The 12,522-nt window shown below is 44.5% G+C and overlaps 1 protein-coding gene across 4 annotated transcripts in view; it reads left to right on the forward strand.

The window, feature by feature from the left end:
* Positions 1-4,590: 4,590 nt before the first annotated feature.
* AP2A2 (adaptor related protein complex 2 subunit alpha 2) overlaps positions 4,591-12,522 on the forward strand; it is a 51,050-nt gene continuing 43,118 nt past the window's right edge. For all 4 annotated transcript variants that reach the window (XM_085062809.1, XM_085062811.1, XM_085062810.1 and 1 more), the window contains exon 1: positions 4,591-4,777. In XM_085062809.1, the coding sequence (XP_084918935.1) occupies positions 4,711-4,777 (67 nt within the window). In that variant the 5' untranslated portion in view covers positions 4,591-4,710. The remainder of the gene's footprint in view (positions 4,778-12,522) is intronic.

Raw genomic sequence — 12,522 nt, forward strand, 5'->3', positions numbered from 1 at the left:
AGTGCGGAGGGCGGCAGCGCCCCGCCCCGCCCCGCCGGCTCCGGGCAGCTCTGGGGCGGCGGGAGGGCGCCGCGCTGCGCCAACATGGCGGGGCGGCGGAGAGAGCGGCGGAGAGAGCGGCGGGAGGCTCCCTGGCGCTCCGGGACGGCCCGGCCGTGCCGCATCCCGGCCGAGACACATCCCGGCCGAGACACATCCCGGCCGAGCCCCACGGGCAGAGCCGCCGCTGGGCTGGCCCGACCGGACCCGACCCGGGTCGCGCTGCTTTGGGGCTCATCAGTAGCTGAAGAAGGGAGATGCTAATAATGGTGTGGTTCTAAACTACCATAAACAGCCTCTTGGTTCAGCCCAAGCTGTAGCAAATTGCTGCAGCTCCAGATCTGGCTTGGAGAAGAGGAGGGTCAAGGGTGACCTTATCTCTCACAGTAACTGCCTGAAAATAGGCTGTAGCCAGGTTGGGATCAGCCTCTTCTCACAGGCAACTAACAACAGGACCAGAGGAAACGGCCTTAAGCCACACCAGGGGAGGTTCAGGTTGGACATTAGGAGGAATTCCTTCACAGAAGTTGGTTAGACATTGGAATGGGCTGCCCAGGGAGGTGGTGGAGTCACCGTCCCTTAAGGAGTCTAAGGAAAGACTGGACTTGGAGCCATGGTCTAGCTGACATGGCAATGTTTGATCACGGGTTGGACTCGATGATCTCGGAGGCCTTTTCCAGATTAATTGTTTCTGTGATTCTGTGAAACAGTGCAGATAAATCAGGAGCTTGGGCTAAAATGCACACACAGACCTGGAGGCAAAATGATTGTATAGGCAAGGCTGCAGAGAGACTGCAAGCAATACTGCTGACTCCAGGTGTGCCAAAAGGAGGGATGAAATCTCAGATGGTTTTTAACAGGCTCTAAAATAAAAGATTATGTTTTAAATTGAGATTTTAATTTTCTTCTGTTTTGATCTTCTACAGTTTATGTTTTTGCATGTTAACATGGCTGTGCTACTGCTATTTTTACTGCAGCAGAAGCTCTGGTGTAACCCTGTTATTGCACAGACTGCTTGCAGGAACTAAATACCATATCAAAAGGCTTGATGATAAAAAAAGGATGTGTTATATCACAAAGTAGTGGCCAGGGCAGCATATTCTAACAGTGTGCTTCCCAACAGAAGCCTTCTTGTGACCTGCTTTCTGTCTTGGTTACAGTTTGGTGCAACCTCCTAGAAACTGAACTGGTAGTTTGCCTTATTCCACTGAACCGCTCTCTTCTTTCATTCCCTCTTGTGTAATGAAAATCTTCATAAGCATTCTTCAGCACAGAAAAAAAATATATAAATATTTTTTCTCTGAACAAAAGTCTTATCAGTGAAGCAGATGCATGGTCTTCTGTGCGCAGATCCATTCCAAATTTCTGTAAATTTAGAGTTTCATAATAATGATATTATCCTAACATTGTGTTTTCTAGTTTTGAAAGCAGCACATCTGATACTCTGGCATGGCAGAAGGCATTGATTGTGCTCTCTGTTAATGGATAATTAATGTTAGCTACCAAGTACAGAAACATGGTTGATTGTACGCATGGTGCAGCCACCGATTCTGTTTTCTCCTGAACTCTTTTTGCTTCCAGTAATGGCTGGAATGATCATGAGGAGCAAAGAAGAAAGCAGTAACCAGTGAGACAAATCTGTCAGAATTAACTAAGGGAAAAGAACGATTCCCTTTTTGTAGTTCCCACAGCCGAATACTCACCAGCTGAACATTCAGTTGAATGGTAATCATTTTATGAAGATCAGTGCAATTATTAAAGCCTTTGTGCCCAAATGCAATCAAATCCTGAAAAAAAAAAATTAAAGTAACGCCCATATAAAATGGGAAGGGAGAGACAAGCATTGTGGGTTTGTTGGCAAGCAAATGTGATGCAAAACATTTTGTGTAACAGGAAAATATTTCTTGGTACTATTTCTCCTTTAATATGGATTTTACAGTAATTATATACATCTTAAATCATCATAACATCTTGGGATGGATAGAACCAATTAAGTTTGGTTTTAGACAGCCTGGTGTTTTATAGATGTCAGGCTCAAAACTAAATGTTTTCTAGAATTACCAACTCAGTAATTTTGTTTGCAAAGGGTTGTGCCTGTTATGAGCTCTGTACTGAGTAATGTCTGAGCTCACATTACAATGTTTCTTTCAGCCAGGATACATCTAGAGACCATTACAGGCTCTCTTTCCTCTAGCTACCTATTTATTCCCATAATAATAAATTTCTACCTTGTCCCTACCAAGACTATCTGAAATGAACTAATAAGTTCTAAATTATGAGGCAGTAAGGACAGACATATGCCTACACATTTGTCCTCATTGCACAAGTCTTTGTTGAGGCAAAAAAGACAGGTAGCAAGGTGAACATGGTGAAGCCCCAAAAGTCAGTCAAAAGAGGTTGACATAATCAGGCTGTATGTACTGCATGCTGAGCCCCTTCAAATGAAACATTTAGCTGTGTAGTTAGAAAACTAGAGACATCCAGGTGTGTTCACTGCTTGGATATTTTCCTAGTTTTCAAGAAGAATTTGCAGCTCATGCTTAGCTTGGTACTGCCACAGCTATTCTGCTGCAGTATTTAAGCCACCACTGAAAAGGCAGTTAGACAGCTGCATCACTTGCAGCATTCACAGGAATACAGCCAGACAGGACTGATAGACTGAGCCTTTAGGTGTCACTGTGCTCTTAAGAGTAGAAATTGGCTCAACATTTTGGCTAGCTCAAAAAAGATGTTTTTTTCCTGATTGCAGGAAAAAAACTTCATTTGGTGACTTAGGAAGTATTCATCTTCAAAGGTACATGGAAATTATTATTAAGGATCAAAATCTATTTGTAAAGCTGTGGAAAAGGAGAGTGTTCTTCATAAATGCCTATAAATAATCTGAGTTGAATAACAGACTAGTTGTGCATGACTGCCTGTGGTTGCACTTGGTCTACAAAATGGATCCAGGGACAAAGAGACAATTGCGTGACTACCACATGCTGTCATCTTTCCTTTGTCATAGATACTTACACAACTAAAAAGCACTAATGTAACACTGTATCTTGAAAACATGCAGAATAGACCCTTGAGAGGTGACCTAACTGAGGTGTACAGCCACTGTCAGGCAGACGGTATTGACTATTATGTAATTCTTTGTGAGAGAAAAATGTATCACTAAATTAAAGACACCAGAGCTTGATGAATCTAAACAAGATGCAAGCTCTAAACAAGGAGGATTAACCATGGGAGCAAACTATCCAGAGAAACAGTGAATTTGATTGTGTCAGAGCAAGACTGAGTGCCCTTCTGGAAGATAGACTCCAGCTAAAAGCTAGATACTGGGCTCAATCCACTGGGGAGAAAAACCTAGATGAAATGAAATGGCTTGAAGTATACTGGAAAAGAGGTGAAATGACTGATTGATCTCCAGTAGCCCTAAACTCCATGATTCTACAAGTCATTATTCTCCACTAAGCATACAAACCACTTGCATTATGACTGAAGCCCCCAGCATACTTTTGGTTAGGCAGCTAGGCCAGTTGAGACCATTGGAACCTATTTTCAGCTGATGATATTAAGTGCTCTGCACAGTCTCCCCTCTTTGGCATGTTTAACACAGCTTAACTTTGAAATTATTTCAGTCTCGGGAGTAGATATGGTGTGGGACTGTGACACTGTGCATGGTCACAGCCTTCGGGAGGAACGTGTGGCCCAGGATTTGCATACCTGCCTGCCGAGGGAGTCGGGGAGCGGGGATCTCTAGACGAGCACAGAGCAACTGCGCCACTGTCACAGCTGATGGCAGGCTCTCAGGGGGGATGTGCCTAAGGATGGAGCTGCACACAGCAGCCTCTGGGCTTGTCAGTGCTCACAGTGACTCTGCAGGGTACGTGCAGTAGATCCCGTGCACTTTCTTGGGGTCCCTTTTGAGGAGGAGGACCTAGGCACAGCCTCCTGCAGTCCACCCTGTGGAAAGCATGTTCTTACGGACTCTACCACTGAGAGATTGTACCTTGCCCTGCTCAAAGCTTAGCGATGAAGTGAAATTTTCCGGTCTCTTGATCTGCAGTCCGTGTCATTCTCCCTCAGCACTTACATCCTCTGAGGCGCCTGCCAAACGCGGTATTTCACCTTCAAAAATCATCAGACTTCTCGGCCATAAGGGTCACGAGAAGAGGAAGGGATTAGGCTGTTCCCGAGAAGGGAGTATGCAGTGAATTCACCCACGGACCCAGCGGCTGACGACGCCCTGCCGCCCCTCACCTCGGCCCGGGCCCGTTTGCCCTCACGAGTGGTCACTGGTAATCGCGTCCCAGCGGCGGCACGGCCGATCTCCGGGGCCGGCCTCCAGCCAGCCAGCCAGTCAGCCTCTCGGGCCGCAGGGTCGCACAGGGGATGCCCGGGAGCAGGGGCACATCCCGGGGGACGGAGGAGGACCGCGCCCGCCGCGGCTGCGGCACAGGGAGGCGCAGGGGGCCCGGCGCAGCCGCGGCGCTCCCGCCTCCGCACGGCAGGTGGCGCCCGAGCAACGCCCGCCCGGCGGCTGCGGGGGCGCGGGAGCCCCGGTGGCGCCTGCGCGCTGCGGAGGCGGCGGCGGCGGAGCGGCCTGAGGAGCCCGCGGGGAGAGCGGGCGGCGGCTGCGGGGGTTCGGCGTGTCGCGTCCCGGGGCGGCCGTGATCGTGCGCCAAGATGCCTGCCGTGTCGAAGGGCGATGGCATGCGAGGCCTGGCGGTCTTCATCTCCGATATCCGCAACTGTGAGTGGCGTCGGGGCCGGGGCCTGGGCTGGGCCGCGCCGGCCGTCGCCGTGGGCTGTTGCCCCGCGGGGCCGGGGCTTCACTCCTAGATCCCCTCCCCAGTGCTCCCCTCTTCCCCCTGATCCCCGTAGCGGGCAGCTCGGAGCGCTGCTGCCTCACGAAATGGCGACGCGCTCGGGGGGGGCGGCGAGGCGGGGAGGGGGGGGGCAGCATAAGTCGTTTGCCCGTGGGTTTGCGCGTGTTGGGTGGGTGGGTGGGTGGCTTGGGGTGTTTCTCTCTCCCCTCGCCACCGCTCTCCCTCGCCTCCCCCGCCCTTGCGTGTGGCTGTGGCCGCCCCGGCGGAGGGGGTGCCGCGGGTCGCTGCCGCCGTTGTTCGCGCTGCGCCGGAGCGGTGCCGGGCGCCGGTGGGTGTGTGGCGGGGCAGGGAGACACGTCCCTGGGCTGCTTCCAGATCCCCGTGCGGCTCTGCGTTCATCACGTCACTGATGGAAAACAGGCCTCTCTAGGCGCCTGGGAGCAGGGCCCTCAGTGCGTATGCCTAGGCTTGGCTTAAATTGGGTTTAAGATTGTGCTTTGACGGAAATCAGTGCTTGGGATCAGTGTAGTTAAAAAAGGGATGGAGGAGGGTGCGAGTAAGTGCCCCCCCGGGATGTGGGGGGAGTGTGTTTTGAGTGTGCAGCGGGAGAGGAGGAGTACAAATATGCTGCTGCTTGGTGTGGGAGGAAGGGCTGTGTGTGGGGGCACACCTCAGTGCTCAGTCTTCCTTTTTGTCCGAGAATTGCATATGATAGTTTAATATTAATCAGAGTTAGAGATCTAAGTGTATGATGTGGCAGGAATTGCCTGGGGAAGGGCTAAGGTCGCTGTGGTTGGTGTGATGAAACAGCTCTATTTTGTCCACCTGTGTGTCTCTGTAGATCACTTGTGGCTATTTTAAAAGCAGTAGAGCAATGGCAGCAAGGTGTTCTCACTAAAGATAATTAGATCTGGAGAATTTTTAAATGCAAATCATGTTGTTCTAGCTAGGCTTGCATTGGGATTATTTAACCACAATGGCTTGGAAAACTTCATATTGATGATTTGTAATATAAAAAAGCTGTGAAAGAATTATACTGGTAAAATGAGACCATTTAAGTGCAGTGTCTTAAATATCGGGTGATTTGGACTTCCAGACATGGGAACAGGGGCCTTATAAGTAAAATTCAAGGTTGGTAATCTTCCTTGTAGCAGAAGCTCTCTCAATGGGTTGGTTTTTGTTTTTCAGAAGAGGGATGCAGGTCCTTAGATTGCTTTAGACTTCACACTTGTGTGTGTAGAAGGTGGCTTATAAAATGTGTAGTGTAGCAGTTCAAGGCTGCACGAATGCTCTTGTGTTTGTCTGGTTGGCCTTGCTATTTAGTGAGCATTTTCCAGTGTCCTGATGTTCTGTGCAAGCTACATGTGTAATATAGTTCCACTTGGTTTCATAGCGCTTAAAATTTGCCCTTGTATCTAACCAACACAACTCACAATGATTTTTTTAATAATTGTTTTCATTGATTTAGCTAGAAGTAGTATGGTTTGATTCATCAGTCTCATGTCTTGCAATTGGTTAGTGCTTTTGTCCACTCTTGTTTTCAGTGGAATTCACTAGAAGTAAATACAAGAGAAACATTCAAGCTCTTAGGTTTGTAACCTGTGTTCAGAGATGTGGAATAACAAAATTTAAGGTTGTATGATATGAGAAACTAGGTACTTATTTCCCCACAAGGCAGCAGAGCTGAAACTACTTTGGTCCAGATGGAACAACAAAGCTCTCATGCTCTGTTTATCAGCAGGAGTCACAAAGATGTGACTTACTGGTGATACAAATAAAATGGTAAACACTTTGTGTAAACAAGTAGTGGTATATCTGAAATGTTTTGTCTCTGTCCAGACGGCTGTTTGGGAGCTGTAATCGCTTGTGCATCTTTCTCATTTTAATAATTAGAAAAGTAACAGCATCTTCTAAATAGCTGCAGAAAAGTGGTATTCCCACTAGTAGGTAATATTTGAACCTTCCCAATACCTGTGAATGGCATTTGAGCCTTTCCTTTAGCAGAGCTCTTGAGCGCTGCCAGCTAACCATGGGGCTAGTGTACAGTGACTAAGATTCACAAAAATACTTCCTGGAGTATTCACAGAAGTACTCTCTGGAGACTCTGCTTTACAGGCAGTGCTATTGGCTAAAGTTCCCTCTTTGCCTCTTCAGTGAGGAGCTAGATGTAGTCAACAACAAAAAGTAGCAGCTCTTTAGGTAAACAGCATCATTTGACTAATCAAAGAAAGCAAGTGTTCCTTTTCTGAGATGGGAGGGAAGCTAGACACCACATGCAGCTCTTGACCTCTAATTTGAGCCTTAAAATTGAGCTAAATATCTGACAGTTGCAGTGACGTGCAAGATTCTAGCTGGCATTCTTAATTTCAAACCAAATTTTGGCTTTGTCGGACTCTTGTGTCTATTTTTAATACTGCCATAAAGGCCTGGCACTTTGTTTGCCAATGGCCTTTCCAGATTATGAGTAATGGTGAAACATGGTGTGTATGGGGGGGGTTGGTTTCTGAAAGGTTTTGCACAGATAAGGATTCTACATTACAGATCTTGCTGAAAAATAAAAAAGCAGTTGTGTGCTGACTGTGCTCAGATGGATGCACAGCGTGTGATTTCAAATTAATCAAGTAACCTAAACTTCAGGGAAGTACTTGTGTAAATTTTGACTGTCTATCTTTGGAAATACTTGATCTCCGTACATCAAGATTTATTTCTTGGGCGTTTGTATCAGCAATGTCTGCAGCACTAAATAATGCAGGATTCTCTTGCAGGTTTGATATATTACTGATTTGGGAGTGATGCTTGTCTTGCCTATCTTTATAGCAGTCTGTTACGGGCTTCACAAAAGTCTTACTTGATAGCAGTTTTCAGTGTTTACAACTGTAGTTGGTTGTGAACAAGCAGCTCGCACAACCAGCCTGTCTTTAATACTTAAAAGCTTGGTTGTCACTTCTGTATTGTTCAGACATATTTTTGGCTTGGTTTAGCTATTAAACTTCATGATTTTATTCTTAAATGCTTCTATGCCACATGTAATTTTTAAAGCTGACTACTTTAAAGTACACTGATTTCTCAAAAGTCTGTGATATTTTTCATTTTAAAAGTTGGCATGCTACTTGTAACAGCAATTGTAAAATATTTCAAGGGTAAGAGAGGCTTCTTAGCGCTTTGACTTTGCTCTAGTCTCGGTGAAGCTGTCATACTGAGTGGTTTTTTTTCAAAATGAAATGTTCTTTATTCATACAAAGACCAAATGAATTTTGAGAGTATGATAAGACAAGGAAATGAATTATCCTTCAGTTCCTCATAGCTCTCTGGAGCTTTGTTTCAGGGCAGCTCCTTATTATAGGCTCTGCATTTTGTATATGGATGTTCCAGATGGCAGACAAAATTGTTTTTTAGAAAATAACCTTTTTAGATGTCTGTCAATTTGCCAGTAGATGTATGGGCTTTTCTAGAGACTTGCTCATTTGGATTGTTTTGTAACATGTATGAATTACTACAGTAAGTAGGTTTTTAGCTTATCTTCCACAGTCATCAGAGAAGGGACAAGAAAACCACAGGTTGAAAGCCAAACTGCAGTACTTGATTAGAATAGCCCTGTTAATTACTGCTTGGTTGGTGTGACTGGGAAAATAGTTAGGTGTGGCTGTGCCGTACAAAAGATTGTGGTGGAGTGGAGCTGAAAGCTCTGTACCCTGGGGTTTGGTGAAGTGCTATCCAAACTCAGGAGTTCAGGTCAGGAGGAGTCCTTGTCGCTGCATGACTTATGTACCTTGTGAACTAAAACCCAACAGGATCTGCCTGTGTTACAAGCATATGGAATCCTGTAAGAAATATTCATTCTTAAATAGCGTGTTAAATCTTTTCTTGTGTATGTGCTGCAGAGCTACTGAAGTGATTTGGCTTATGCAAGATGGTGCTTTATAAACTGTCCAGCTGTCGTAGCTGACAGATACATGATCAGGAGTCTGTTTTTGAGTTTTTTTGAGTACAGCTTTATGCTTATCTTGCAATGAAATACTTTTAAGTCACTTGTCACTCAACCTATTCTGCTGCAACAACAGTGCTATCTACTATTCACCCTGAAAACCAGGAATGCTTGCTTTCCTCCTTCCATTTGCAGGCAGTAATGTAGAAATAGTTCCTATTGCAGTATTAAGTGTACTACTGGTAACCCCCTGCTCTACAGTAAAATTGGGAAGCCATCTCCTCTTGCGTTGATGAAATGTGTCTACACAGAGGGGAAAGCTGCTTTTGTTACAGGCTTGGAGGATGAGACAGTTCTTAATTTCCCTCACAACTTTGAGTAACTGTCTTACCTTTTCAGTGTTGCCCCAGAATTTGGACAGGGGGAGGAGGGATTCCTCTAGTTTGTTCTCCAAATGTTTTTGTATATGTTCTCTTCCAAGTTACTGTTTGCTTTCTCCTCAGGCTATATAATTTCCTTAAATAAAACCAACAAACATAATAAACAAAGGCCTAGTTCTTCTCATAGAACTTATTGCATTAAATTTTCATTGTACTGGCCAAGGGATAGTGTCCCAAAGCTGAGCCTCCCAAAATCTGTCTTTGCTTTACTGCATTGGGACTGGTGCATCAGGTTACAGATCAGCAAGTGGGGGTTGAAAAAAGATGGTTCATTAAATTCATCATATGATGATCACCTGTTTGAATGAATGGTAGGTTATGGAGTGCATTACAGGTGTAGGTGAGAGGGGCATATACATGGATTAAATGACTACATGGGTATGTATAGAGTTATTTGTTCTCTGTTAGAACAGACACCCAGTGAAACAAACTTTACAAAGAGCATTTTGAGCACCTACAAGTTGGTTTAGTTACCTGTCAGTAATTATTATATGTTAGTAATAAACTTTCAGTGTGCAGGCTAAAGCTACTGCATTGCTCCTCTGAGGTGTGGATTCTTGTTTGCATTGCATGTGGTTTTAAAGTAGGACTTGAAATACTTCTCTGGACAGTCAGTGACTTTACTTTGCATGTACTCTTAGATTATTTACCTTTTTAAAGAAATTGGAAGGCAAGGCATCTTGGTTTGCTCTCCTATTTCTTTTGCAAGGCTATGGCAGCCCCTCTAATATGCTCAGTTTCTGGCCTGAAAAAACAGTCCTAAGAACGTGCTGCTTAGAGCTATAATAAGCACTAAGTCTTGCATCACTTGCTACTATTTGCGGGAGAGTGATTTAAGGAAAACACAATTAGCATGAGATTAGTCTGAGGAGGATCTCTAAAACGAAACTGGTGTTCTTCCCATGGCTTCTCAGTCTTGGCTTTTTCCTGGTCATTTCATAGAGCTCTGAGGAGCTGGGATTTTTTTCTTACTTTTTTTGTTTGGATTTTTTTTTTCCACTTGTTTAATTTGTGCATGTTTGGCTTAGGAGAGAGTAATGGATGAAAGGTAGTAAAGAGCTAGAATCTTTCATGTGACATCCAACCTCATCATTAGATACCCTGGAAAATATGATACCTGTTTAATTTGAAATCCTTTGGATAAAGACTGCCCATCAGGACTGATAAGAGGAAATGAAGAGGAAATTGCAGGGACTATTACATACCTGTGTTAATTAATGATCTCAAAAGGATTTTTGAGGCCCCTGAAACAGTAGTTTAGAAGTGATAGCTGAACTAGGATCAGCCTCAAACTGTTCTTCTATTTAAATAAGAACTAAGGTAGGAGAGTGTCCACGGTTACTTGTAGTAAATCAGTGCAAATACTACCTTACCTGTTGAAGGGAGTGTAACTCTACAACATGAAAAGACTGGTCAAGGAAATGACTAGTTGGATGCTGCTCAGTCAAGGAAGGAGGAAGAGCTTTGTGTAGAAGCCTAACCCTGCATTTACTGTTTGTATATCTTCTTGGCTTGAAGCTTCTCTTTTGATAGGAGTCATGTCGTTTTGCCAGCTAAACTGCCAGATAGAGATTCTGTATGTCACAGAGTCACTTGGATATGAACTTCCAGTAGGTTTTCAGTTGTTTTGGGGGAAAATCTCGTCTTAAGATAGACCCTCTCACCTTGTTATGCCTCAAATTTTCTTAACTTGTGGTGCCTAGTTAGAAAAAGTTACCAGCCATGGTAAGCATCTAAAATCATTAAACTTGTATTAAATTGCAACAATTTAATACATCTGGATTTGAAAGCTGCTTTTGTGCTCTTATTTCTCTTCTCTTATGAGGACAAGGAGTTAATGGATTAGTGGATTACAGTAAAGCCCGAGACTCCCTGCTGTTTCCTGAGAAGTGTTGTTACAGGGGCAAATCTCTAGTGGCATACTTGTGGAAGAAGCCACTTCTGTGAATAGTAGTTCACTTACCGTGCAGAATATTAGAAAATGTACTCTACAAAGTTCCTAAGTAGGATCAGTAGGTCACAGCTACCTCTCCTTAGATCTCTAATCACAGCAGGATGTCCCAAAACACAGCAACCCTAAACTGCCTTTGTGCCATTAATGATCTTCAGCATGACAGACAGGCACTTCTTTCTTCTGATCAAGTAGATTATGTGGAAGGACAGCATGCAGTCCTGTTTTCATTCATAACAGGATGTTAGGATGTCAGTAAGCAAAAAGCTTCTTGTTCTGCAGCCTCAAACAGGTTGATTTGTGAACAAAAGTGAAGCCATACTAACATTTTGGAAGGACGTACAGTATTTTATTGTAGTCTCTTTAGATGAGTTGTGCAAGTGTGTTTGTAAACAGTGGCACCAATATGCTCCTTCAGACATGCTCAGGTGGAGCTGGAGCTTGCCCCTCTATTGCAGCACTCTAGATAGTTTAACTAAATGAAGGAATTTATGCAGACAGACTGATAATCTGAGAATGGGCACAGAGCAAACAGATCACTCTAATGTATTGCTATGCAACCTGTCTGCCTTTCTTTTGCCCTCTTCCCTGCTGTGCTAAAGAGACAGCTGAGAGATTAGGGAGAGCTGGAGGATGGATTTGGTGTTTTACTTCATGAAGATCATGATCTGCATAGCAAATGGCTAATCTATCCACTAGAGCTGTAACATGAGTATCTGTCCTGCTGGCAGGTAAAAGTAGTGGTTTAATTTACTGATAGAAGTATTATAAGTACTGTAAAAGCTCTTTCATGAAGGCAAGAATGGAGGTACTGATTACCTTTACATGCATATTTTCCTCTATTTGTACCATTTTTACAGTAGAGACACTAGTGTTTGTTTTGATTTTCCCTTTCAACAGTTTCTTTCTCTGTTCCCTGACAGCAGGGTTCAAGAATGTAGTGTAGTCTTTGCATCATGCTTGCAGGCTGTTTTAGCAATGGGAAAGGTGAATGGGTCATTTGATTGCTTTATGCCAATTAAAGTGTGTTTAGACAGAGAATGGGTGAACCTGCTCTATACCTGGTCATGTCTTCTCCTGGCACTGTCACTTGTAGTAAAGCTGGCATGACTTATCCTTTGGATAAACCCATCTTGCTTTTGGCTGTTTGGTTCCCTAACTGACCTGCAGCAATACAAGGTAGTAGCAGGAATGTGTATGCCAGGATGAGAGTGGTGCTTAGGAACTGTCTGTAGCTGTCTCTTAAGAACTATGGCCTTGAATCAAACTGACTCTGAAACTATCAATATTTTGCTGAAGGGAAGCTGGGTAGCAGTTTGGCTGTGCTGTCTCTCCCATTGAAGTGGCCAATCA

This window comes from Lichenostomus cassidix, chromosome 5 (assembly GCF_008360975.1).
Source record: "Lichenostomus cassidix isolate B80296 chromosome 5, HeHo_3.0, whole genome shotgun sequence".
NCBI classification, from domain to species: domain Eukaryota; kingdom Metazoa; phylum Chordata; class Aves; order Passeriformes; family Meliphagidae; genus Lichenostomus; species Lichenostomus cassidix.